The sequence below is a fragment of the Pyrgilauda ruficollis genome, unplaced genomic scaffold (genome assembly GCF_017590135.1).
Source record: "Pyrgilauda ruficollis isolate IOZ18807 unplaced genomic scaffold, ASM1759013v1 scaffold56, whole genome shotgun sequence".
Classification (NCBI taxonomy): Eukaryota; Metazoa; Chordata; class Aves; order Passeriformes; family Passeridae; genus Pyrgilauda; species Pyrgilauda ruficollis.
Window position 1 is genome coordinate 2,386,424 of NW_024527266.1, and position 27,350 is coordinate 2,413,773.

At 50.9% G+C, this 27,350-nt stretch overlaps 2 protein-coding genes and 1 long non-coding RNA gene across 4 annotated transcripts; 1 reads left to right on the forward strand and 2 right to left on the reverse strand.

The window, feature by feature from the left end:
* Positions 1–10,208: 10,208 nt before the first annotated feature.
* TXN2 (thioredoxin 2) lies at positions 10,209–17,642 on the reverse strand. 2 transcript variants are annotated; one of them, XM_041481474.1, is made up of 4 exons: positions 17,493–17,642; positions 16,801–16,985; positions 15,687–15,810; positions 10,209–10,960 (listed from the first exon to the last, which is right to left on the reverse strand). In XM_041481474.1, the coding sequence occupies exons 2-4, from the start codon at positions 16,983–16,985 to the stop codon at positions 10,844–10,846; spliced, it is 426 nt and encodes a 141-aa protein (XP_041337408.1). In that variant the 5' UTR covers positions 17,493–17,642; the 3' UTR covers positions 10,209–10,843. The 2 variants fall into 2 exon arrangements, with proteins under 2 accessions (XP_041337408.1, XP_041337410.1); XM_041481476.1 differs by lacking the exon at positions 17,493–17,642 and adding an exon at positions 17,302–17,442.
* A 914-nt stretch (positions 17,643–18,556) lies between these two features.
* On the reverse strand, positions 18,557–27,346 carry FOXRED2 (FAD dependent oxidoreductase domain containing 2). The gene is made up of 9 exons (XM_041481683.1): positions 27,231–27,346; positions 26,224–26,769; positions 24,541–24,792; positions 23,795–24,064; positions 22,923–23,089; positions 22,114–22,279; positions 21,372–21,613; positions 20,371–20,541; positions 18,557–19,597 (listed from the first exon to the last, which is right to left on the reverse strand). The coding sequence occupies exons 2-9, from the start codon at positions 26,745–26,747 to the stop codon at positions 19,332–19,334; spliced, it is 2,058 nt and encodes a 685-aa protein (XP_041337617.1). The 5' UTR covers positions 26,748–26,769; positions 27,231–27,346; the 3' UTR covers positions 18,557–19,331.
* Positions 25,344–26,058, forward strand: LOC121361209. Its single transcript, XR_005956312.1, has 3 exons — positions 25,344–25,478; positions 25,582–25,664; positions 25,752–26,058. It is a non-coding gene; the product is annotated as an uncharacterized LOC121361209 (long non-coding RNA).
* Positions 27,347–27,350: the final 4 nt, after the last annotated feature.

Genomic DNA, 27,350 nt, shown 5'->3' on the forward strand with positions numbered 1-27,350 from the left:
TGCCAGTCTCAGATGACAGCCAGCTGATTCAGCTGGAAACAACCCTGAATCAAAAGAAAGACAGATGTTTCCAGTTTGATAATTTCCTTGGTACATTTGACTACATGCCTGCTACAGAGGTGCTGAAAATGCACAGTCATGAGCAGCCAGAATACAAGCTGCTCAGAAACTATAAGGGAATTGAAGTTCAGTAGAGACCAGAAAGCCTCCTTTTCAGGGATATTGTGAATGAATTGATTTCAGTTGTGTGGCTGGTCACAGGTGTTCTTATGGCATCCCACATGCAAGTGGTTGCAATCAGTATCTGAATTAAAGAATGTTTGCTATCAAATATGTACCATTACCAAAATCACAGCATCATTTAGTATAAGAAGTAATTTTGGACATCTCTAGGTCAACCATCTGCTTGGAACAGGACCAGCCTTAAAGTTGGATGAGGGTGCTTAGGGCCATATCCAACTGGGATTTGAAAAACTCAGAGGATAGCAAATCCACCATCTTTTTCCTCTTGTCCTTCCACTGAACACATCTTTTGGCAATGAGGCTTTACCTTCCACATAACCCTCACTTGGGTAGTAGAAGTCAGTGGTTAGATAGTCCCCCTCATGAGCTTTCTTGTCCCTTTGCAAACCAACCCAGCTCCCTCAGACCCTGCCCATGTGTCAGATGGTCCAGTTCCCTGGGGCAGCTTCATACTTCTGCCCTGGAGTTGCTCCACTTTGTCAGTGTCCCTCTTGCAAATGTGAAGGACCATCCTGAAGCAGCCTGAGGAGGGAGAGCAGGTGTCTCTGCCTGCTCGTAGAAGCTCAAGTCTTCGAGTGTGAGTGTTGGGGTGTGCATGCACAGCACCAGCATTTGTCCGTGTGTGTACACAGCATCACAGGGCAGCTGTGCATCCGCCTCTCGGGTAAATATTGACTCAGGGGTTTAGGTCATAAAAATGGGTGCAAATTGACTCAAGGCCCTGGACCTGTGGTGGTTTTTGTAAGCAGAGCTTTCCTGCAGGTGTGCTATGAGAATGCCATCCACACTGAGTCCCAGGGACATCTGTGCATGGTCCTCCTGCAGCAGCTCTGCACCTTAGCAGGCACAGATCCTCCTTCCCATTATTGTTGGAGAAGATGTTTACAGTCAGGTTTAAATCTGGTCAGGTAGCTTCTTGATTACTCACTTCTCAGCTATTACTCTGCTTCAGTAACCCTGAAGCTCAGGGAAACAGGGTGTACCAGTCAGTAGCCACGTCTGGAAGACAACAGAAATAATTTTCTGCTCTGGTGATGTTGCCAGAGGGCAACACATCACTGCTGCGATGTCACGAGCTTGAGGCACAACCTTCAAAGCATAAAAAATCCCACCCATTACTCGGGGGGCCAACAGGTGTTTTTGAAGGAGTCAAGTGAAAAAGGGACACCTCAACACTTTTATCTGCTTGCTGTTTTTGGGATATGGTAGGCAAAATGTTGTGTAACTGAATCAGCAGTGGCTTTTGAAATATTGGGCTTGTGGCTTAATGAGCAATCCCTCTGGTGTCTTCATAAGTCTTGGTACTATGGTGTTGGTGGACTGGGCAGGGTAGAGCCACGGCTGGGCCAGTGACTGCCCCAAGCTACAGAGGCAGCAGCAGCAGAAGAAAGCCCTGAGGTGCTTGTTTTTAGCTGGCCACATCCACTCCTCAGTTTATTGTAAGAACTACATCAAGTCTCTGTCATAAGGAGCTTTGGTGCTGCAGCCCTGGGTGCTTGGATGCTTGACACAGAAGGAAAAAGGTTATTGGGTAAAGATCTCCTTGGTGTTAATCTCCAGGCTGGAGCTGTAGTCTTACAAAGAAGAGGAAAGGAAGCAATGTTGTTTGCTATGGGCAATAGTTAACAGAGGGTGAGGTGCTCAAAGGTCTGACCCAGATCAGAGCCAGGCAAAGTTTGTTCCCCAGCTATAGAAAATTATTACAGAAATGCAATAAAACAAGGTTTTACTGTAAGTCAAGGGCAAGAATCACCAACTGTTTATCACCCAGCTCCCTTTATTCTGAAACAATTTAAGGACTGCTTAGGTGGCATGAGGAAAAGATATTCAGGTCAGATTTGAAAGGCAGAATTTGTTTCAGGTATCAGTATCTCCTTTTGAGACCCTTTTGTAATTACCAAAAAGCAAGGCAGAGAGGTGAAATACAAACTCAGCTGATCTTCCCTATCAGCTCCACATCTGGATCTACAGGACCCAGCTGAGATCCCCTGGGATGCTTTGGGACAAGAAGCTGTGTCTGCACCACAGTACCATACGTTAGAAGGCCCAAAATACGTGCACAGCCACCATGAGCCATGGGACCTTGTTCTCTGCCCAGGGCAGGGTGGCCAGTCCCGCCCAGCTTGGCAGCCTGGAGAACCTCACCAAGGCTTATCTGATTCTGTGCCCTCCTCCTTCCCCAGACGTACCCCCAAGGCCAGGTTTTCCTGCTTCACCCCAAAGGCTTATTTTTCTTATTTTAAAATAAACAGAGTTGTGTCTGTTTTGATTTCTAGAAGAAGGTTAGAGGGAGGTCAGAGCTGACATCTGGACTGGAGATAACATTCCCGTCTAATTAGCAAGCCCTGGATAATGAGGGCCTTCCTGTCCCATCCCCCTGCCCTGATGTGAGAAAGGACAGGCAGCGTAGGCTGGTGCAGAAATGGGGCAAGAGAACACCCTGTAGGGCAGCATTTCATCTTCTAGTGTCCCCAGCCCAAACTTGTGGGCAGCTGATAGGTGCCCGTGGGTGATGGCTGGAGGCCGCTCCTCCTCCATCTCTATGAGGACACCATCTGCAGGTGCTCAGCCTCTGCAGACTCTTTCCAAGGCATTGGCCATGGCTTTCCAAAGTGCCAACTGTGCTGCCATTCACCTCTCTGCAAAGCAGGGTTTATGGATTTAGACACCCTGGAGACTACCTGTGCTGCTGTGTATGTGGCAAGAGAAAACACCGGAAGACACAATATTGGTGAGAGACAGATGAGATGAGGACAGTGAGGTTCCTGAAGCATGGCTGGTCTATCTGCTGCCCTCTCCTCAGCGTAGGGAGCTGTACATTGGCAGTCCCAGCCCTGCTCTCGGGAACTGGGTCATTTATCAGGGCAGTGCAGCCCGCCGGGCTGACACGATGCAGCTGTTTGTGCGCAGCAGTCCCGCAAAGAGGAAGCGGCCACAGCCGGAGCCAGCTTTGGCTGGGATGCTGGGCTTGGGGGAGGGAAAGGGGCAGCAGTGCTGAGGAGACCCAGTTTGTGAGGCTCCTGCAATCTGTAGACATAGCCCCCTGCAGCAGGACAGGGAGATGCTGGAATAAGGCCTGACTCAGCTGGGACAGAGGCTCCTCGGCTGAATCACCCGAGCGCCGTGCGCTCCCTGCAGCTCCCCCACTGTGGGCTGCCGGCGCTTTTGCAAAACCTGGGAGATTACAGGCACAGGCAAGCGTGGCAGGGCAGAACTGCAGCCAGGCACTCTCCAGGTGAGATTACGACAGTGGGCGCATCTGGTCCTTGGAAAACCCCGGCTGACACCGCTTAGCAGAGCTGGTGACACACCGGCCTCCTTGCCTCGTCAGCTCCATGGCAGAGGGATTTGCTGCCAGCAGCCTCACATTCCGCCCTCAACGGAAATGCCACAGCCTGTTGATTCCTTGGAGGGAATGTGACCATCATTCCTGGCCTCAGTATAAAACCCCAGGGAGGGGAGGAAAAAGGAGGCAGGGAAACAGGGCTTGGGATGTAACAGTGGCAGAACTTAGCCATCATGACCCCAGCTGCAAGCTGGAGAAACGAGGCTGGGAACAGTGCCCTTGGGTCAGTCATGTGCTGCTGGCCACCAGAGGCTGGACACAATGTCACAGGGAGGTACGGCATTGTGGGGGAGCAGCAGAACAGGGAAATGACAGTAGCCTAAGGAGTTTGGTTGCAGACATGGCCACATGCTGCCAGTTTCTGTGCTGCAGGCTCCAATGAGACCAGCAGTGATGGGTCCCTTGTGTTCCTGCATCCTTTCATCTCAAGGATGCTGCCAGCTTCTGCCTTTCTGTGTGATGCCAGACAGATTAGGAAAACCCCAAATGTGCTTCCTCCTGAGAGTTGCCAAAAAACCGAGAACAGAACTTGATCCCAAGGTCAGTGAAAGGGGAACGAGAACTAAACAAGGTTCAGACAGGTACAAGGGGGTTGGAGTACTGGGCAACCGCACAGTTTAGCATGAGAAATGCAGTAGTAGGTGTGATAGCAACAACTTTTAGTCTTTCCTGAGCTCTGTGAAAAGTTTCCATGCTCTTGCAAGGATTTTAGGATGAAGCCCATGGGACCTGCCTGGCTGGGAAGGGGAAGCTGGATCTTCTCAGGTAGTGAGCTGAAATAGCTTAGGCTTAAGGATCAGCCCCTTGAGAACAGACCTGGCAAGAAAAAAGGAAGAATGTGGAGGTTTTGTCTTGTAGCTTCCTGCCAAAAACTGGCATAGCCATAAACACGAGTGCTGAACAACAATAAGGTCTCCTGTCCCAGCAGCTGCTAAAGTTGTCACCTGGGAAGCTTCCTGCAATCAGCCAGTGGCAGGACAAAAAGGAGCTCCCACATGCTTTCCTGCAATTTGTCATGTAGCTGATCTCTGTTCTGCTCAGTGCCTGTCATCCTCCCTTCCCCCAGAGCCATCTCACGCTCCAACAGGAGGATGTGATTATGAAGATCAACCTCTGGTGCAGAGCAGGCTCATTGTTCAGCCTTGCTTCTCCATGCAGCAAGAAGTGCTTCTCTTTATGGCTTCTGAGTCACCCTATAGCCTCTCCTCAGAAAGTATTTCCCTTGGGCTGGTTCTGCAGGCACTGGGTGGATTTCCCTGGTGTCTCAGAGATCCACAGCCCTCTGCAGATCCTCTCTGCCTGCCACGTGTTGAAGCTCCAGGGCTTACGGTGACCAGAGCTGGCAGGACACTGCCACTGGCTTCTTTTTCAGACCACTGCACCTTTCCAAGGCGTTAATCTCTGGATCTGAACAGTGCCATGCTGGATCTCTCCTCATGGGTAAGTATTTTTAGAAAGTTTGAGCTCAGACTATGCAGTCACTTCTGAGCTATGCCAGGACAAAAAGAAAACAACCACTTCTGTCTGAACAATACCAGCACAGAACAAAAAGCCACTGCAAATGAGGTTTTTCGGCATCACTCAAAACTAGCCAAGCTTTGAAAGATGAAACTTGCAGTAAAAAAAAAAAAAAAAAAAAAAAAAAAAAAAAAAAAGAAAAAGGTTCCTAGTGAACAAGTGAACAGAAAGGGCTTTGACAGTTTACTTAAAAAGCCGGATTAAAGCAAAACGATGTTATATAAATACCAGCGGGCATGCTGGAGCTTGCATCACTCCATCTCCATCCCGTGTGCTGTGACAGCCAGAGCCAGGGCTGGGTTTGTTACCTGCTGCTGCCTGTGCCATGGCCCCGCGGGCAAAGCCACCTGCAGGGAAGGGAGCCGTGCAGTCCCTGCGCCCGCGGCTATGGGCACTGCGGGGAAGCACCATTGCCTCATGATGGAGCAAGACAGCAACCCCGGGGGATGAGACTCCTCTCCTTCCCAAGGCCATGAAGCTCCATGTGCAGAGCCTGCCGGGACAAACACCCTCTCACTGACAGCTGTGTGGGACTGGCATGGAGGAGCTGCAGCCACGCGGGTGACCAGAGGTCACCATCTCTGGAAAACACCAAAATCTCTGATGCATGTTGTACCCCCTGGATGACTTGAAGTCAGTGTTTCTGAGGACTCTTACTGCAAAAATTTCCTGTTTTCCAGGAAATTGCTCAACCACTTGTCCCCTCGTAAGAGACATGGAGCCCAGGGTGCCTTTAGCAGCACAGCAAAGAGAAGCGTGTAGGGGCTGAGAAAGATACAGGGAGCTCAGCCTTGCCTTGGGTGGGAGCAGGCTGGCCCCTGTCCTTTTCTGTCAACAGCTGCAGCTGCTGGGGACATCTGTGAGTCACAGAAACTCCTGGCACTCTTCACAACAGAGAACCAGAGTATGGGAGTAGATAAACATGTATATATACCTATACACCTGCAGGGAACCTTATTTCGCAGACCTTATTTCATGGAGAGAAGCCATCAATTTTAGTGCATTTTTATTGTGACTTTTGGATCATGAGAGCCTAGGAAGTCAATGTGAGGTGGAAAGTTGTGTGCTGCCCTGTTGCCTGCAGCTTCCAGCTGTCCTCCACCCTCAGGACATGAGCGGCTCCAATGTCCCCCTCTGACCTCTCCTTGTAGGATGTTTCCCTGTATCACTTCCCACCCTTGGGCAACGGACCCTTTGCCACCAGGAAGGCAGCCACAGAGTTTCTCCTCACTCCATTCCCACTGGGATGGGGGCAGACACATTTTCAATCTCTCCCTGTAGGCCTCTTGTTTTCACCCATTTGGCTCCTCTGGCCTAAGAAATTTGGGGTTTCCCCTGCTGCTCCTGCCTCCATCCTTCCCTGCTGGTAGAATGCACAGAGAAAAAGCAACCAGGCATGGCTCTGCACAGCAGCCGCCTCCAAATGGGTTTAAGGGGACAAGTGTTGCTGAAGTTACAGAGCTGCTGAGGCAGAGAAGCAACAAAGCTCACAAAGGTACCCCACATCTTGAAAAGAGCAGAAGGACATGGCAGAACACCACCCCTATGTGGTGATGGACAGTGTCCTGATTTAGACAGGGACAGAGTTAATTTTCTTCCTAGCAGCCAGTGCAGTGCTGTGTGTTGCATTTAGTATGAGAATAATGCTGATAACATACCAATGCCCTACTTCTTTCTAAGCAGTACTCACTTTAGATCAAGGACTTTTCAGTTCCCTATGCTCTGCCAGTGAGGAGCTACACAAGAAGCTGGGAAGAAGCATGGCCAGTAGAACTGATCCAAACTGGCGAAAGGGATATTCCATGTCATAGGACATCATCCCCAGTATATAAACTGGTGGTTACCTGGAAGGAGCCAACCACTGCTCAGGGACAGGCTGGGCATCAATCAGCCAAATGGCGAGAAATTATATTGTGCATCACTTGTTTCTCTTGTGTTTTCTTTCTTTTTGTAGTTTCCCTTTTCATTATGAGTATTTTTATGTTATTCTTATATTTTACTTTATTTAAATTATTAAATTGTTCCTGTCTCAACCTTTGGTTTTGCCTTTTTTCCCCTGATTCTCCTCCCCATCCAACCAGGAGAGGTGTGAGTAAGCAGCTGCCTGGTACTTAGTTGTCAGCTGGGGTTAAACCATAGCTTGAGCCTGGGTGTGTTGCAGGGGCAGGTAAGGAGGACAAGAGACTGTGTAACAGGTGATCTAGTCTGGTTTTGGTTTGGAAATCAAGCCTATGGTAGTTTTATCTTATCTTTTTATTGACTAGACTATTGCAGCTGCTGTTATTCTTTAACTTGCAGGAAACTCACAGCAAACACTTGGCACCATTTAAGCAGTAGTTTTGAACAACACTGAGCTTAACATTGCTGCTAACAGCCTTGCAGGGCTGGAGAATTTAACTGCTGATTCTGTTTGAATCCTGTAATTACATGGATGAGAAAAATGAGGTGTGTGGGGGGAAGCTCAAAGTGATTAACACTTTGGGCCAACAGCCTGGATGGGCTGGTGAAAGGCCCTGCCTAAGGCAGCATCAGTGGGGGCCACTTCCCTGTTGACATGGAGCTGGTCTTTGTTTTCTTCTTTACACAGGAGGAATCATATTTGTTGATAAAGCAAAGGATTTACTGGCCAGGCTGCCAAGGTCAGACCTCACTGGAAACAAACTGGCCCAAACTATCCCCTTCAGATGACCACAAATACACAGCCCACTGTGCGCTGCAAGCCGAGCAACCTGAGTTTTCCATCCTCTACCAGCCCTTGAAGCTGGTCTTGGCATAGCACCTCTAGCAGAGAAGACAGCAAAGCTCTCCCTCCCTCCTTGCAGCTATTCACTATGAGCCAGAACAGCTGGAGATTAACTTGGAGTTCAGCAGACAGGCACAAACATCTTGGGGAAAGGAGCAGCCCTGTGTTAGGGCTTGATACAAGTGTAAAGCCAACAGAAATGAAGGGAAAACCTCCACTTGCCTGGAATCAGGCACCTTGGACAAGACTGTGAGGACAGAGGCACTGTGCCTGACCCTTGGGGGAACCTTGGCATTGGCTTCAAAACATGCATGGGGAAGAGACATGGGCTTAGCTGAGTGTTGCTCCCCTTGGGAAGGCACTGACTGCCACGTCCTCTTAAAATAGAAACAAGGAACATTAAGAGCTGAGAAAGCTACTGTTAAATAGACAGGCTTGGGTAGGAGAGAGCAAATGCTTGACAGATCAGAGGAGGATTCAATGTGCTTAACTCCAAAAGGGAAAACAAACTTTATCCTCACTGGAGAAACATTCTCCCAGCTGACATGGAAAAAACAACTACTGCTGAGGAATTACCCATTGCTTCAGATCCTTTCAACTGGGAAAGACCAACATCACATTCAGGTGGCATGAAAATTGCTGTGCAACCCCTCTTTAACCACTACATAAATACACTGCTGGCCCTGCTTCCTGCTTGCACCTCCTGTTATTAACACCGCTGTGGGAATCCCTGAAGCCTTCCCCAGCAGTTGGCAAACAGGGAGCTGAATTAAAAACCTGGCAAAGAAAATATCCTTTTGCTCTGAGTCCTGTCCTGTGGTGAAAACCTTGCAGGCTGCTTGAGGAATCTCAAGCTGTCCCCAAACCCCTCCTCTTACTGTCCACCTGTCACACTGTTCTGAAGGATTCACACAAGGCACCAAGTACATGGGTCTTCAGCATTTATCTCAAAGAAACAGTTGTGGCTTTCATATACTGCACCCTAAAGTGTGCTGGCACTTTAACAGCTGAGTGACACTTTAGCTCTGCTTTTCCTTAGAAGGAAGCAATAAAACAAGTATTTTATACTGCTCCTTAATTACACAATGCAAAGTCACTGTGTTTTTTCCTGTTCTGTAGGATGGTAAGGCAAGAAAGTTGATTATTGTTGGGTATGTGACGCTGTTCCCCTACTTTTCCTGCTTGTGCAGGAAAATGGAGAGTCTTTACTAGAAGTGTTTACTGAGCAGGAACATTGAAACTGCAGGGGAAATTGCCCAGCCTGAAACCTGAGGAGGTCAGGAGCAGCACAGCCTCTGTGATCTCTGGAATAAAATGAGATGCCAGTTTTTATTGATTGTAACTGACCAACAGTTCTTTACCAGATTACATTCAAGTGACATCACCTCTAGCAGCGTGCCAGCGGTGAGATCAGCCCAGCCTGAAAGGGAGGCACCCACCTCAAGAGACCAGTACCACCTTGTGCTGTGGCCCTGGCTCCAGGGGGACAGAAGCAGGTGGGAGCAGTGATGCCAGCCAGCAGCACTGCAGTTGCAGCAGGACTTGGATCACCACTCCCCTGATTCCTTCAAAGGTCATAAATTGTTACTGCAGAGATGCAGAAAAAAAATTACCTGGCTGCTCACATACCAGGGAGGTGAAATGGAGCAATGCCAAAGCAGATTTAAGACTGACTGAACGAAACAGAAGCTGTGGAAAAAAAAAAAAATTAGCAGCTTGTACATAGTTATTAAGCATTTACAGTGTTCTCATGCAGCTTAGATAAGCAAGCTGGAATTAAACAGAACAGTAGTCATCAGTAGTGCTGGTGCTGTACTCTGCCTGCAAGCTCAGGAGGAGGCTGGGAGCACTCAGAAGCCAGGTTGACAGGAAACAGGTGTATGTGAGGAGGAGGAGGAAGAGGTTAGAAGGGCTGAAGGCTGCTCAGACAGAAGCCCACAGCCGGTACCCTTAGTCCAAAGGTCAGGGCAATTGAAGTCAAAAGGCTGCCTTCTGGCAGGGCTCACCCATGTGACCACATTTAATTATTCACAACAGGGAGAGGGAGACACTCAGGCTCCACAGACAGGGGAGGGGTGAGAAAAGCACAGGGGGAGTGAGCACAGCTCAGGATCCTTGTGTGCAGTGAGCCGCTGTTCATCTGTGCATGAGAGGTGAGTCTTCCCTCTGGCCCCCTGGAACCAGCAGCGCACAAAGGGGGTCCTACAGGCAGCACTGAAAGCCCCATGGAAGGAATCCCCTCTTTTGTTTTCAGCACATTACCTTTTAGTAGGGATCAAGTCATAACCTGCACTTCCCCGACCCATCATTAGAAACTGTGCTGCTGATACTCCCAACTCACCTCTCTGGAAAGACAGATTTGTGAAAATCAAGTTTTATTCTCCTGGATAGACAGCAGTGACTGATAAAAGTTCTCTACTGCTGCAGACATACAAAAGGAGATCTATAAAATACTTCTCCCTATTTTCTCTTATTAAATTATGATAGGAGCCCATGGATTTGTGGAGGAGTTGTACCTGTCCCATCAACACAAGGACAGAGGAAGAAACAGACAGGTTTCACAGACAAGACAGAGGCATTCTCAGCTTTAAACGAACCCACCCAGGGCAGGTATGTACCATCCTCTGTAAGGAGCAGCTGTCCTCTGCTCTGGGCTATCAGATGTGAGGCAAAGACAAAAACATTCCTCCTGTTAGCAGCAGCAGCTCTGCACGTCAGCTCTTGGCTGATAAACACAGGCTCCTAATTCCAGCCACATTCCCCGTTTTGAGAATAAGCAGCCCTGCTCCTCAGCGCCCTTTGCAACTACTGCTGCTCATGAGAAGGGGGAGAAGGAGGGAAGGGTTACAACATTTTCCATCTCCTAAAAACACCAAAACAGAAGAAACCCCCGGGTTGTACAGGGCAGGCAATTGACTTGCCCTCAGCTCTCCCAGGCAAGGAATGCACAACATGGACGTGTCCAGAGGCAGAGGTACAGCCACCATTTTACTTCAGGCTCCAATGAGTTTCTTGAGGAATGCCTCCAGCTGATCCTCATCCTTTATGCCCACAAATTTATCCACGACGTCTCCGTTCTTCATAGCCAGCACAGTTGGCACTGCTGACACCTGGTTCAAGAGAAACAGGGAGACAGGTGAGCAAAGCCTGCAGGAAGCCACCTGCACCTCATCTCCCAATGGAAGTGTAAGGAAGCAGGTACAAGGGAGCTGAGCATGCACTGCTCTAGAGTAAGATGTTCACTCACAAAACAGGCCAGCTGAGCTCTGCGTTCCCCCTCTCTGCACTGACTTATACCACTCTATTTGAGATAAGGCTGAGCTGCTTTTTGAGTTTAAATAAGACCCAAATTTTGAAAGACAAAACCACAGCTAATACAAAAACCATCTCCAGTACAAATGCTTCTCCTTCCCTTTTGTCCTATCATAAATGAACACACCTAGGACACATCTCAGACATAATGACCTTCGGACATTTTATGGCCAGGGTAGCATCAGACTGGACCCGTGTTCTTCTCCAGACAGGACTGGAGCTCTGATCCTCTGATCCCGCCCCACCACTGCACAGGCAGATTTCCTGCTCATACAATGGCAATGAAAATCCCCTCCAAGCCTTCTTCCTTTCCCCACTTCTGTTTTCCTTATTTATCTGGTCACAAACCAGTGGTCATTCAGTGCAGATCCCTGATGATTAGGTAAGAAGTGAAAAGACCAGAGTTAGCAGGCAGCTGTACTGCTCTGGGCGCTGCTTTTTTAGCTCAGAACAAAGTTTGCTGGGAATGATCCAAGAGAACAGTGTTGGAAATGACAACACTCCCCAGGGACTTGCTGGTTGACTAGTGACAGCAGAAACCCCAGGGACATGACTGAAAGAAGGAACAACCAGAGCTTGGAGAGCTGCAGCAATGGAAGATCTGATCACATTTCTGACCCCGCAGCTTATCTCTGCAAAGTCTTCCCCCCAAAATACATCCTGTCCTTATCTTGCCCGCTGACTCTCCTCCAGCCTGCAGGACCTTCCCGTGTGCACTGCCAGCCCTGCTGCCAAGAAAGATCTGTAAATCCCTCTGGAAACCCATCAGAGGGCTGGCTTTTCTCCCAGTGGGAGCCTGAGATGAAAGGGACATGCTGTCTTCCCTTCCCACCCGGTCCCAGCCAGGCAGTCCAGTGTGGCTCCCCACAGTGTCCTTCAGGGCTTGTGCCGTCTCATCTGAAGGGATGGGAGCGTCGGGGCTGCTCAATGCACAATCTTCAGCTCCTCCTAGTGACTGCAGGGAGCAGATCCAGAGGGCTGGGGCCCCAGCACCGGCGATGGTGCCAATACATTCCCTTGTGATTTTAGGAGAAAAAGGATGCATTGCACTCAACTGCTCTGTGCCTGAGTAGGCAAACCTCCAGTGAGCTTCCCTCTGGTTTGCACAGTGGGTTAATATCGAGCAGAGTTGCTCCAGTCCCATCCAAAAAACCAAGAGCTGGCTGCTATTAGGGCTGGGGTGAGGAACAGGCAACTCTTGGAAGCTCTGCGGAGAAGCAGTCAACACCACGTTGCCAGGCCCTGCAGGCTGACCAGCGCATCCACGAGTTTCACCTGGCCTTGACTCCTCTGTCTCTTTCCCTCTTTGTGCAAGTGAGCAAATCCTAAGAAAGAGTGGAAGGTCTGGGGCTGGTGCTACAGAGCCAGATGAGAACTGGGAGCACTGAGCAACTTTCCTCTGCTCAGAAAACACAATGTTTTTGTCAGCTTCCTTCCTGCCAGCTGCAGCAAGGGCAGCCTGTTAATGGAGCACATACTTTGCTTTGCTGGTTGAGAAGCAAATATCATGGGAATTTCTAGAATGCAAAGTTGAGGGCACTTTTTCTTTTTTTGGGTCCCATCTGCACTGAACTTAAACAAACTTTACTCCTCCCTGAAGAGCACTTCTACAGAAAAAATCAGTCTGCTTTTGATTAGTGTTGACCACACAGATAAATAAACAAACATGGCCATCCAGGTTATTCCTGGCAACACCCATACCAAGGAATTATCTTCCATCTGAAACTTTTACACAAGCTCAGATGCCACACAACAGAGCAGGGAGAAGGATTTCACCCAGGCCTCTGAGTGAGGAGGTAACAGCATGGAGCTCCATTGATGAATGACCAGTTCTGTACCCAGCAGCTCTCCTGAGCTGCCCACCCACAGTGGCCAGAGAAGGGGCTGCTCTTTCCTGGTCACCACACACAGAGACAACTGGCTAAGGCAAGAGATGAATCTAAAGAATTTTAAGAGACTGCAGATAAACAAAAGTATTTCTTCTCCCTTTCTGCTCTTGAGGTGAGAGGTCAGGAGCTGGCTGGAGCAGTGGAGAAAGGCCACAAGCAGAGATGAAAGGTATTATATAAAACGGGGAGTCCCCAGAGAAAACACTTTTGTGCTGGGCATAACAGGACAGGGAAGGGCACGGGGGACATTCCTAGTTGCAGGAAATGCATCCGTGCTTTGTGCTAAGCTGGGATGGCTAAGAGCCAAGGGCTTGTATAAAGGAATGTGCCAGCATTCCTCAGCTCTTCCAGGGGATCTCCCCCTCCCGCTACCTCCCCCTGCACCAAGGAGGCTGCTGAAGAGGACATTGTGCAAGCAGGCAGCAAGCTGGGGGCTGCGTGTGTGCGTGGGCAGGGGAATAAACATGGATGGAGTGAGACTTCCTGGCAGCTAGTGAAGGAGTTGTGGGGGTGGCATGGACAATGAAAACCCCTAAACAAAGACTTCCTCAGCATGCAGACATCTGATCCCCTAAAGAATGGCTTTAAAACAAATGTTTTCTGATCCCCTCTAAACACCACCTGTGGTCTTCCTGATTTGTCACAAACACTCTCTTTGGTCCCTCTTCGATCTCAACTCGGTGCCTTCCCATCCGCCCTTACATTTCTCCTTACATGGCAACTTCCCAGAAGATGAAGCAAAACTAAGCACATGCTCAGCACATGAACAAAACTTCTGCCTCAGAAAGGATGCTCCAACCTACAAAGGTCTGAGCAGAAAATTCTCCTATCCCCCTACCTGTCTATGGTACTTGCAGACTAAGGACAGTGTTTTAGTCACGGAGATAACGGCCAAGACAAGACACACACGCATCACTCCAAAAGCGGAGGAGGGCCTCTTGCAAAACAAAAACTTCATCATGTTTGTACATAAGGTTCCCGAATGAACTGCCAGAAGCTGACCCTTCACTGCAGCCTCAGTCCTACCTGCACACAAACACACACAGCAGGCAGGGTCCCTCAACACCCGTGGGGAGAGGACACGCAGCAAGTCATCAAACCTGCACAACTTGGGACTTTCAGCCTCTTCTCACAGACCTTTCTCTGCATGCACACACCCTGCTTGTCATTTTCCACTCATCTGAGATTATCCTCTGCTAATCCCAGCTCATTCTATCTACTGGAAGGCTTGCAACAATACATGAGTTGAGCTAATAATCTATATTCTCTTCTCCTCAGTGTGGCTGCTACCAGGGCTTTCCCTGCATCTGTTAGGATTTACACACTTTTAGATCATCACTAAAACCACCTCATCCTCTTCAGTTCTCACCAGCACGCTCTGAGCTATGCAGCCTTTTGGGCTTGCAGCAGCCAGCCCTGCTCAGGAGCCAGCAGCCATATTCCTTGGCCTGGGGTGTATCTGCCAGCACACCTCCACCCTGGAGAGCACCAGAGGCTCTCATGCTGAGCTTGTGGGAGCTGCAAGTCATGACTGTGGCCACCAGCTGTGTGGGCATGCCACCACAGCACAGACAGAAAGGTCTCCCTGAGGAAAGAGTGGGAGGGAACAAGCTGTTTCCACTTCCATCTCCTTCTGGCTCAGCAGGGTGCAGGAATGGCATCTTCTCCATGCTCAACAAGATGACAGCTTGCTCAGGAGATGGTTCACACTTTTCAGGGCAGCTTGAGGAGCTTGCTGTGCTAGTTGTCACCCTGGGAGCAGGACTTCATCTGCAGAGGGGGAGCAGATCCATCTACATGATACCCAAGTGAAAATGCAGCATGTTTTCCCCCAGTAAAACATAACAGCAGGATGCCCCAACTCCATGGGCAGAGCAGTTGTTTGCAAGGAGAGACAACAGAGGCAAGCATGGCGCTCAGAGGGGCTTTTGTGTTTCTTAAACTACCTAACCACTGACAGAGGGGACAAATAAATGAATCATGTAAACTAAAGCCATGGCCTTCTCTAGTCATTCTGCTCCTTCCTGGGAGAAAGGCAGCACAGGGAACACACCACGCAGTAATGTCACACACTAGTGCAAGCACCAAGGTCCTTCCCTTTCAAGAGCAGGATATATGCTCCTGCTGTTTTTTTTTTTTCTGACCTGGCTTCTACTTGTCCAAACAAAACTCACTGTGTCTCCTTGTGCTGCACCTTAAGGATGGGGACATTATGACCCAGCTTCCCTTCCTGAACAAGGAAGGGAAATAGAGGACAGGTTGGTTGCACAAAGAGCCACATTCAGGAGCATGGCAGAGTGGGGCTTGTAACTTCACGATCCTGCACCTGAGCAGCCCCAGCTGGCAGCAAAATGCCATGTGTATTCCAGGCTCCTCGAGGCCAGGGAAGTCTTCACACTGACAGACACCTGCAAGGCCTAGAGACATCTCCCTGCAGAATTAGAGGTGCGGATGCTGGGCATGACCAGCAGAGCTGGAGCAGAGCCAAGCAGCAAAATCCATCTACTGACAAGTGACTCAATGGATCAGGAACCTGTAGGCTCTGGGCTTCCCCTCCCCTCCAATGCACTCCTCTGCCCAGGGAGGCACCTTTGCACTGCCAGCCAAAGAAAGTCTGTGCTCTTCCACCTCCTACCTCGTACTCGATAGCAAGGTCAGTGTGATCGTCAATGTCCACCTTGGCCATCAGCACCTTCCCCTCCTGCTTGGCTACCAGCTTCTCTAACCTGGGGCCTAGGATCTTGCAGGGACCACACCACCTGATGGAGCAGGAAAAGAGAGGGGACATTAGGAGAGGCAGGTGCAGCCATGGAAAGCATGCTGGTACAGCAGTGCCTTTACCACCACTGCTGTTTGTCCACTCAAGAGCCAGCCTGGAAATGCAATTCCTGAACCACGGCTTAGAAAAAAACACTTTTCTCACAAAGGAGCTGTTAAAGGTTAAGGAAGCTCTGCATCCAGTTTCAGACTTCAATTAATTGTCCTCCCCTCCCTGGATGATCCCAACTAATGCTCACTTTGGTTTGTCAGTTGGATAATTTAGAGCAGACTTTTTTTGGCTGTTTCGTGTTCTGTTTACCCCACAATCAGCTGTAACAGGCTCACATAACAGTAACTGGAGGACTATGAAAATATATGAAAAACCCAAAGATAATCAGTATTCTTAATAGAGCAGATAGTATCTAGGAATATTTTTACTAGCAGATGGATGACAGCACTTTTATTGATGACGATTGATGTCACATGGCTGTTATTAACACATAAAGACATTTGCTACAAAGAGCCCCAAAACCACGCAGCTTTAAGAAACATGGAATGATACACCATAACAATGGTGAGGCACAGCAAGTGCAGAGCTCTCCACTGCTGTTAACTAACTTTCATGTTTCTAAGAGGACGTTGCATCCATGAAGCCAAATACGGCAGATATCATGAGGCATCTTTTGTACGATGATGCAACACTGGGGCTGGGGTGACACCTGAGCACCTGGAAGGTGCAGCTATGCCACCCTGGGAAATGCCTTCCTGGCACTCCCGTTTGATGCTGCTGCACGGTGTAGCTGTGAGGGGAATCTTCATTTATTAAGCCTGATAGCCGGAAGCATCTTTCAACAGCAGACTCCACAGTTTGGGAAGCCCTCAGGCATCCTTCTCCATGGTGAGCCCGGAGTGCCACTACATCAGGAAAGCACTACACACCTGCACGGGTGGTGGTGCAGAGGGGTGCAAGAGCCACGAGTGGAACTTACTGCGCGTGGAAGTCCACCACAACGGGCTTGGGGCTGTTCACCACTCGGTCCTGGAAGTCGCTGCCATCCTGCACGTTGAAAGTGCTCCTACGGCCAGCAGAGGTGCCAAAGGCCCTGCCGTGGGGTGCCAGGGACCCCCGCGTGGGGAGCGACAGCAGCCGCTGGAGCGCCAGCCTCTGGGCCATCTGTGGGGAGAGTGGCTGGTGAGGAGGGTGCACCCCATGGCTGGTGCCACCGCAGCAGCGCCATGACCCGAGTCCCCTCGGCAGGACAGCCCCCGCAGGTGTCCAGGAAACAAGCTTATGGGCTATGACGTGGGACTGCTTCCCGCCCCCGTGCCCAGCCCCTGCCCGCTCTGCAGCTCCAGCCCAACGGGCACGGGGCGCCCAGCTGGACCCCGCCTCCTCCCCGTTTACAAGGAGGCAGCTCCAGGCACAGGCTCCCCGTTTCCCTCAGCCCAGCAGAGCAGAGCTGCCCCCACCGCCCGCTCCTCGCACCCACAGGGCAGAGCCAGGCCCGCTGCGACACCGCGGGGCTCCTTCAGCTCATGTCCCAACAGGTGGCACGGGGCCCCCGGCCCCAACCCTGTGGGGGAAGACAACCCCAGAAGCCGGCGCCCCGTTGCTCCCCGAGCCCGAGGGCAGGGCCGGGAGGGCCCCGCTCCCCCCGCCGGGCCCGCGGCCCGCACGCACCTTCCCGGCGCGGAGGTGACCCGCACACACCGAGCTCCCGCTCGCCTGCGCCGATTGGCCGCCGCCGCCGGAAGGCTGCGACCAACGGGCTCGCCGCCTCCCAGCCGATTGGCAGCCGCCCGAAGGGCTGGGCACCTCTCATTGGCTGCCTTGCCTGTCCTTTGGGCCGTTTCGCCCCGCCCCTGGAGGGATAGTGGGATGTGTCACGTGGGGCGAACCCTGGCTGCTGATTGGCGGCGGAGCCCTCCAGTGGGCGCAGCGGGCACAGCACGAGCTGTGGCGCGCCCTCCGCACGTGGCGCGGCCCCGGCGCCGCTCCCGGTCCCTGTCCCTGTCCCTGTTCCGGTGCCTCCGGCTGGCGGCTCTCTTCAGCGTGAGGCTAGGCAAAGGGCTGCGAGCTTCACCTGCTTTAAGCCTTCCTGGAGTGCACAGCTCTACAGTCCCCCAGACAGCAATTAACTCCGTTCCACAGCACGCCCACCGGGGCAGGGCACCGGGAACAACCTGCACCCCTACACTTAGGCTGACCACAGACCAGCGCGGCCCATGCCACCCTCTCCAGCTGCACGTGAACAGGCACTAACTGCCAGCAGCAGCATTGCTTGCATAGCCCAGCATTCTCAAAGACAGCAAGAACTCCTCTGTCACTTCCTGGATCTCTTCTGCTTCCCTGCCTCTCCAAGGAACTGGTGTTTTAGGGAAACAGCAGCTGAATTCAAAGGATTGGGAGAGTTTAGGTACATGTAGGATACAGCCCCCCTCAGTTTGGGACCAATAGTGTGCATTTTTCAAGAAGCTAGAGAGTTGGAAAATGTGTGGAGATAAAAGCCTGTTCCCTGTCACCCCTCCGCTATTTCCTAGAAATCACAGGGACATCATGAGGTCAAGTCAAAACTGCTCTTGCTTTGCAACTCCAGACCCATGGAAGGAGTCCACAGGGATGTGACAGGCAAGCGTACATGGCTGACAAGGGGAGCAGTGAAGTGCAGACAACCTGCCTGTCAGTCCCTCTAGGATCTCAAGGTGACTGGAGGGCAATAAAACAGAGAGAGAGCATTTTAGCAACATCAAACTTTCTTGATGGGACATAGTGCAAATAGGAGAAATATTGGTCATGCTTTATAAAAGACGGGCTAACCTTCCAGGCTGCTTAGTGTGGAAGAAGAAAAACATGCGGACAGCAGATCCAAACTCCAAGTCTCTGTGTCCCAGGCATTCCAAGCAAGCTACTCATCTCTCTTGGAGGAAGGAGTCCCTTGTAGTGTTCTCTGGGAAATTATAAATTATCTGACCTACACAGGAACTAAAAAAATCATCTTTCCCCACTCAAGCTATACAATTGCCCTAACTCAAATGCAGGAAAAATACCAGGAAGTTTTCCTGGAGTATCACTTCAGGATTCAATGCAGAAACAAATCTTCAAGTATACACAGCGTACGGCATCCAGGGACCAGAGAGCCACAGGCTGTGAGCAGTCACCTCTGAAGGGGGACGTGACATCTGAAGTTTCCCAGGCATTCCTGCGCTCCCTTCTGTGGCCTCTGTACGTCACTGCAGACACTGGTCAGTGAGATGAACACCAACACCATCTTCAGGCAACTCTGAACTCTGCAAGGACAACATGGGAACCTCAGCATCACTGGGTTTTGGTCCCTCAGTCCTTCAGAGTATGTTGGTCCTCTTTGTAACAGCAAGATCTGAGCAGGTCTTTGGCAACTCACGATCAGCGGGAGACATGGGAATGGAAAAGGGACACTGGGAAGGGCAGAATCCTGCTGTGGATCTCTGTTACAGTACTGTCACAAGAGCTCCTATGGATTTCAGTGCGGAGCAAGAAAGGTTAAAGCTCATCCTTGGCATTAACAAGATGCTGCAGAGGACGGACCGGTATCCCATGATCTCTCATCAACTGCTGCTGTGACCCATCGTGGCTGTCAGGGGGTCTGCCAGCCGAGAAGTCCGTGTGAGTGTAATCCTGGAGCAGCCCAGCCTGTACCGCGTGCTGCCGGAGCTCCTGGCTCCCCACCAGTCCCTGCATCCGAACGTACCCCTGCTGGCAGGAGGGAGGCAGCTTCTGATGGGTGAAGGCAAACAGGAAACAGGACTCTGCAGGGGAAAGGATCAAAAATTAGAGTCAGCAGAGATACCCTGTAGGGAAATACTTCCATAAACTATCAGGGACTTGTTCAAAACTAAAGGCAGAGAGGATGAGGGAAGATGGCTGGAGTTTCCCACCCGGTACCCTTCCCTGGGTGGCAGCACAGTAATTGACGTAATTCTGCAGAGCTCAGGAGATGCACAGGGATCCCCAGTCTGCACACTGAGAGAAAAAGGAGCTGGATTTGAGCTTGCATCCATCTGGCATCTTCTTTGTGCTATAAGACACAATCCTATGTGTCTTCCCTATGTGTGCCACATGGGCTTTCTGCAGGAGGGCCCCACACCAGTCTTAAGACCAAGAAGGGAAGCAGCAGAGGCTCTTCACCTCTCACATCACAGCACTCCCATTTCCCACAGGAAAGCAATCCAATCAGCAGTACATGAGATCTAGTACACAATGGCACAAAGAAATGTTCAGATAATGAAGAAGAAAGGAAAGCTGCAGCAGGATTGAACCCAACCTTATATGCCTGTCTCTAAATCCTGGCGTGCCTGGGCCAGTCTTCTAATGGTGAACAACAGCAAGGACTCTTTGGGAACATACACACAGAGCAGCACTTTGTACCATCTGGTGAGTGCACTGAGGAGGTGTGACTGACAGTGAGACAAGCAGCTCGCCACAGGGAGATCTCAGCTGTCTGCAGAAGAGATCACTCCTGTCACTTGCTCCTCACATTGCTCCTCCTCTTCCTGCCACTTCGACCCTGTGCACAAATTACCTGCAAAGAAATTGCGCAGGTCGGTGCTGAGGCAGTTCTCCAAAAACCGCCTCAGCGGCAGGATGTGAGCATTTGGGGCTGTCCAGTCTGTCAGAAAGTCCTCCACAATGTGATGGATGGCATTTGGCAGGGGCAGAGGCCAGTCTGGGGGACGGAGTCTCATCTCACGCTCTGCCAAGAGAACATTAAGGGAGTCTCTTAGAAACAAAATGGCATTAAAAAGAGCTTGGGGAGTGGAAAGCAGCTGTGACAGCTGTTTCCGCTTTTGTCCTGACCTTTTAATCCATTACTTTCATTTGCAATCCCCTCTGCTAGCTCTGTCCTCAACAGCCCTGCACAGCTGCTCTCTGTCCCTGCCTGTAGCATTCCTGTCATTTCACTCCTGTTCCCCCTGGGCAGGGACTGCCAGATGGGCTACAATGGGTTTAATGCTGCTACCCATCATGCTTATTTCTGAGAAAGCAAGCTGGACCCTGACCCTAGGTTTCTGGAGATGAAGATTTCAACACACTCATTTCCCAAGGAAGTCTACTCTAAGCCTGTTTGCTGCTGGATAGAACACTTCTCTTCAAATCCTTGCCTTTGGCTGCCTCTAGGTCTGTGTGACCTCTCAGACCAGGGCCTGCCAGAGAGCAGCTTTCTCTTGGCAGCAAGATGGCCAAACAACAACATCCTCATCTGTCAGGTTCTGCAAAATTCACACAGGGTGCCAGCCAAAGGGAAGAACTGTTCCTCTTTTTGGGCATGGGGAAATTTCCAGCACGCCTGTTTGTTCCTATTTTCAAATGTGAGGTCTCTGGTACAACCCCCCACCCCCTATATCAGTCTTATGGACGGAACTTTCTTGCCAACTCTCAGCTTCCTTTTCAGCTCATACAGTAGTGGGAGGTGTCTCACAGGAAGGGGGAATAGTGCTTTCAGGTACCACCCCCACTCTGGCTCTGATTTATCTTTATCCCTCTTTGTTTTGGTTTTGTCACATAATTAGCAGGAAAGCTTACCTGTTGGGAGGTGTTTGTAATAGTAAATAACAGGGTGTAAAAAGTTGGACTGCCAGGCATGCTGTGCCTCTCCCACAGCCCGGTTGTAGTAGAAGACATCCTTGTCAGCCCCAGAGAAATTCCTCCCATACTCCATGATGATGACAAAGAGCCCATTGCAAGCCTTTCTTCCCGTCTGCATTTCGAGCTCGGCCAGGACTCCAGTAGGGTACTCTTCCAGGTATTCAAATGCTGTGGCATTCCTGTGAATTGAAAACACACCATTGGAATTTTCCACCAGAGAAAGCCAGCTGGGATCCAACCCACTCTCAGCCAGTCACGGCTAAAGCCAAAAAGTCATCAGATAGTAATTTTGTTTGGTCATTACAAATCTGAGCTGGACTTGAAGCAGAGCTTATAAAGGCTGCAGATACTGTTACAAGACACCATTTTTTCCTGCATTATGGGATTCTCTCTACAGTTGCACTGCTCAACAATGTTTTTGCCTGGGGTCAGTAAAAGAGTACTACACCTCTGAGCCTAGAGGGAAGGTCTGGATCATTTCAGCCTTTTAAGGGGGAGAAACAGTCTGCACAATTGGGCACCAGCAGTAACTTGCAGCAGGTTTAGGGTAGCTGCCTATGTGATGGTAACATCCTTAGGCAGGAACAGCACAACTGGTGTGGTGGCAACATGGGAGGCAATGGTAAAGAAACAGAAATGAAATTATGGAGCGCAGTGCTGGGAATAATTACTCACTCACTCTCTCAGCAGTATGATGTCAGCCAGGACACTGAACATCTGGTAGAGGCCTGAGGCCTCATTCACCCTCTTGATGATGGAATTGGTCAGCTGTGTAATAGGGTAGACTGTGGATGGCCAGGGGACACCATGGTGACGGTTTTCCAATAGGCGATGGACTGCCCGAGCTAAGACACGGAGAGAAACAAAGACAGCTTATTTAACAACGCAAGCTTGTGCTGTAAGAAATCCAATCTCAGCGCTGCAGCAGGACTCAATAAACAACCTTTACAACTCCTCCGTGCTCAGGATCTCCCACCCCAATCGCTGGTAACTGCAGTGGAGATGCCCTCAGAAAGCTGATGTGATGCTAAGTGGTGGGGGAAGGAGCAGGGGGGTCCTTGGGGATATTTCATTACTTCTCAGCAGTCCTTTAATGATAAGGATGGGCACACACACATAAAGAAGGAAATTCTCTCTACTGCCCACAGCTGCTGGGTTTTAACTCTACAGCACAGACCTCTCACCCACAGCCTGTCACCAGGCAGAACGTCTGGCACGAAGAAATCCATTGTGTTACAAAAGTAACAGACAACAGCAAGAGAGACAGAAGACAAAACAAACACAGACAACTAAAACCTTCATATATGACACCAAGTCACTTCTCCTCCACTTCAGATGATGCAGCTGCAGCAGCTTGACTGTGTTTTGTCCTTTTTATTGCCAGAACAACACTAAGGGCAATCTCTTTCCAGTGGTAAGCTATGGATTGTTCCTTTGAAGGGAGGAACAACTCCCACCTCTGCCCTTTCTGTACGCCCCAGTACTCACTTGTATACCGGAATCCATGGATAAAGCCCCCAGCAGATTTCCTGAAGTCAACTGAATGGCTAGCAGTGCCAAGAACAAAGAGCCCCTGAGTACCTCTAGACTCGTAGCTGGGTTTGATTTGAGGATACTTCTTAATATTCCCTTTTCCTGGCATCATTCTCAGGGATCTGATATGCAAAAGAGAAGAGCAGGCTATCAGGAAGGACAGGAGTAGAAAGATAAAAAGGGTTTCTGACACACATTATTTTGCAGCCACTGCAAGATTCTGCTTCACACCCCTGCTGCCTTCAGTGGTGTTTACTACTAAAATGAGGATCTTCGGAGGATAAAGGTGTTCATCTCAAGATAGCCCTGACAAGATCCAATTCTCAGCTGAGCCACTAACAATGAATTTTGGAAGACAGTGAAGTTAGCAGTATAATTTTCAGCTGCAGGATGTACCAAGGTGGAATGAATGAAGGTTGCATCCTCAGGGAATTTTTTTTCCCCAGACAAAACCTCTTTGTAGCAATCTGCACCTTTATCATCTTCATTTCAGAAAAAAACCCCTCAAACATTGCTAACCTTGTCCATGTGATCTGGCAGGTCAGGATGTTAAGTTCTAAAGGTACAAGCTTTTCTGTGTCACTCAGGTCTCATTGCTCCCATCTGCACAGCCTTAAAGCCTGTTGGTCAGAGGGCAGTGACACACATTCCCTCTGGGACACAGCCTTACCTGCAGGATAAACAAAGGACTGTGCAGCACCAAGCAGCTCAGAGCACAGGGAGGACCAAACAATGCTGCCAGGAGAAAACCTGCTCTTCCCTTTCCTCCCTACACAGGCCCTTCAGCCTAAATACCTTTTTTCACGGAGATCCTGGTTCTCCCTCACCTATTATAGATAGAGAAGTCAAACTTCCAGCCCAGGCAGCGGATGACACGGTCATAAGGTGCACGGGTGGCAAAATTGTCCAGTTCATCCTGAGGGAGGGTGATGGAGTCGATGCCTGCGCTGATGTTCCTGTTCTCCAAGTAGAACCGCAGTGTGATGTGCAGCTTTCCCTTTTTGTCCTTAATGATAGCCAGATCTTCCAGGTCACCCTCCAGAAGCCCATCCAGAGATTTCAGCTGGTAGGTGTCCAGCAGGCCATTGTTAATTGCTCTATGGAAAATACAAGAATGTAAAGAAGAGATGATCTGTCTCAGCTGTTGAAAATGGAATAATTTATCAGGCATTCCAACTTCTCTTCAGTGTAAGGGTTATCCCCAGAGCCTCAGGGCTCACAGGAACAGCACAGGGAACACAGCCTCGCTGTCCTTGCAGGATGTAGCCAACCTCCTAACTTTCCTCTGTGACTGGAAGCAAGGGAATAACTTGAGAGCCAGTACATTTTAAAGATTACAGTTTCCAAGTGGACACATTTCTATTTCACACGGATCCTAAAAAGCTCTCACCAAACCTGTGTTCAGCAACTGCAATCTGGATTGCTTTTAAACCAAGGACCTATGGAAGGCCCCATATTTCCCCTGTGGTCCCCATGACGACAGCACCAGTCCAGCCTGTTGCCTGGGAAAGAGGTGATTCTCCTCGTTTATACTCCAGCTGAGTTAGAAACAGGAACAGGAGTGGCTCCTTACCTCAGATCCCCGACGTAGTGGGTGGCCCAAGAGAGGCGCACGCGGGAGCGGCTCACCATGTGGATGAAATTCGTGACACCCAGGATGTTCTCCGCCGTCTCGAAGGCCGAGTTCCCTCGGCCCAAGATCAACACGGTTTGGCCAGTGAAGTCCTCTGGGTTGACGGACACAGTCTCGTAACCCTCAACATACTCTGAGCCAGGAAAGTTTACCACATTGGGGACCCACGTCCCAGCAGCAACCAACAAACAGCTGCAAGAACAGGGATAGCACATGGAAATGAAGGAATTTCAGGAAAGGGGCCCCATCTCCTCATTCCTTCCTCCTCCCACTGTGGAAGGTGGCTGCAATGTGACCCCCACAGTGACACTGGACCAGCTGCTTAAAAGAAACACCTCTACCTAGCTTAACTAATGACCTGCTCCTCTCTTCCCTATCCTCAGGACAACTAGGAATGCTGTTATATATAGCAATATTCAGTGTGGGTGCTGTATATACGCATCTCCCTCGCCTGTTCATGAATGCAACTTCTACTCATATGAACTCACTGACAGTATCACAGGTTGATTACATGTTGCATAAAAATGACTTTGATTTAAAATTTGAGTTGACATTTGGCAGAGCAGAAGTCCTTTTTAAGACAGACAGGAAATAGTTTCGATATTTTGAGATGTAACTGCCAGTCATAAAAACACGTTAGCAACATCGCTAATTGTCAACACCAAAAATAACTACAGTGATCTTTTTATATCACTCTGTAAGAGCTTTTACTTGAATCTGGAGGAAGTTTTTGTGGCTTAGATGGAAGCACCAGGCGGCTGAGGCAAGCAGCACTGCCTGCTGTCCCAGCCTTGCTTACACAGCGTCCCGAGAGCAACTCGGTACGTGGGTGTCCGGGATTGCCTTCTGTCCCCTCGGAGCCTGCCAGCAGCACACCGGTAAGTGACAGCCAGCACGACCTGCTGTCGTAGAGCTGAGGCTCTCAGGAGAGGTGAGAAATATACTCCGTATGTTCACACCAGTAACTTCGAGGTTTTTTAGGAACGGAGCTCAGTGGCGTTACGGGATACACACACGTAAATAGGAGGAGAAGAAGGGGAATTCAGCGACCAGCAGCCCTGAAGGTTATTTCTCACAGTCTTTGCCCCTCCCACAAAAAATCCCCACTTTCCTCTGCTTTCCCCTCACCCCCCCCCCACTCCGTGTTCCAGGTCTTTGCCAATCAAGGACTTCACTTGTCTGGGACACACCCCTGAGCACATGCGGAAAAACGGGAGCAAGATGTCACTGCACTGACTCAATCCAGTTTGTAATAAAGGCAGTGCTGGCTGTGAGTACAATTGAGTTACTTTTTTCACAGACAGGAATTATCTAGTGATAAAACAAAAGTGACTTCAAACACACTTATCAAGAACAGACGCTGCAGTGACGGCCATGGCAGCCAATTTGTGTCTGCCCTCCCAACCTCCTCAGCTGCCCAAAGCAAAACACTGCCTGTGAAAGGCAATGCCTTCCCAGGAGCAGTTATTCCACCCATCCATCCGGCAATGCCTAAAAAATTTTTTCCGCCCCTGATGGTGATTAAGGCTCTAAGAGGCTGTGAAATCTCCATCCTCGGAGATACTCATGCCTGAACAGGGCAAAGCTCTGGGCTGCATGTCAAGCCCCAGGTTTGCCCATTACCTGCACTTGTAGTTCTTCCTGTCCTGGTCGGTCAGGAGAAAATAATGGCCGTTCCAGGCCTGCTCATTCTTCTCCAATGTCACGTGGATGATGGCTGTGTTGTACTGAACCCGCAGCTTCAGCAGGGAAGCAAAGTCCTCCAGGTAACGCACCATCGTGTCAGCGTTGGGGAAGAAGTCGCGAGAGTAGCGTCGGAAAAGCAGCCGCGGGTCGTGGCTGAGGAGCGAATTCCAGTCGTGGCGGAGGTTGAACTCGCTGTTGGACTTGCCCGTGTACTGCTTGTTGATGCTGATGAGTTTGCGGTGCCGAGGGTAGAGCGCGAAGAAGCTGCCGGGAGCATGGCTGCGCTCAAAGACGAGGTAGTCGCGGCCGGCTTGCTGGAGGAAATAGGCCGCCTGCAAGCCCGCGGGGCCGGCCCCGATGACGCAGTAGTCGTGGTAGAGGAACGTGGCACCACTCACCGCGCACAGGCTGCTGGCGTACAGGGCCAGCCCCAGGAGCGCCCCGCAGACCGCCGGGGCCATGGCGGGGCTGCCGCAGCCGGCCCTGAAGGGAAGAGGACCGGGAAGCGTCACCTCAGGGGCTGCAGCCTCCCACCAGTCCTCAGCCAACGCCGCCCAGAGCCGGCCACCATGACGCCCCCACACAGGGTGGGGTGTTGGGGTGGGGCCCTGCTCCCTGCCAGCCAATAGCAGCACGGGTCCCGGGCCTTCCAGCCAATGGGTGCACAGGGGCCCCCGCCGCACCACACAGGTGGCAAGGTGGGGCAGCACCTGTGGACTGCTGGTGCAGTCGCGAGCGCCTCTGCGCCCCACCAGCCAATGGGGATGGGCGGCGCAAGCCCCCCAGCCAATGGGAGATGGGGTGCCCAGCGCTACCCTCGCTCCCCCGCCAATACGGTCCCGGCCCTGATGCCCCCGCCCCCGCCAAACGACGCACGAGGCGCAGCGCACGTGACGCGCGGGGCCGCCACCACGCGCCCGGACCCGTCCCGCCCGGGGCCGCACCTGCACCATGGAGTTCCCGCCGCTCCGCTCCTCCCGCTCCGCTCCCTCCTCCTTCCCGCGCCGCCCGGGCAGGGCGGGGCGGGCACGGCGCTGCCTCCCGCCCGCTGCGGGGGCGAGCGA

What these genes read in the sequence shown, in the direction of transcription:
- TXN2 (XM_041481474.1), bottom strand. Translation starts at nt 16,985, where the DNA reads ATGGCCCAGAGGCTGGCGCTCCAGCGGCTGCTGTCGCTCCCCACGCGG. An exon ending in GTGGTGGACTTCCACGCGCA is followed by an intron (nt 15,811 to 16,800) that starts GTAAGTTCCACT and finishes CTGCTCCATCAG; the next exon opens with GTGGTGTGGTCCCTGCAAGA. An exon ending in ACCTTGCTATCGAGTACGAG is followed by an intron (nt 10,961 to 15,686) that starts GTAGGAGGTGGA and finishes CTCTTGAACCAG; the next exon opens with GTGTCAGCAGTGCCAACTGT.
- FOXRED2 (XM_041481683.1), bottom strand. Translation starts at nt 26,747, where the DNA reads ATGGCCCCGGCGGTCTGCGGGGCGCTCCTGGGGCTGGCCCTGTACGCC. An exon ending in AGGAAGAACTACAAGTGCAG is followed by an intron (nt 24,793 to 26,223) that starts GTAATGGGCAAA and finishes CTGTTCTTGCAG; the next exon opens with CTGTTTGTTGGTTGCTGCTG. An exon ending in GACTTCTCTATCTATAATAG is followed by an intron (nt 23,090 to 23,794) that starts GTGAGGGAGAAC and finishes TTTGCATATCAG; the next exon opens with ATCCCTGAGAATGATGCCAG.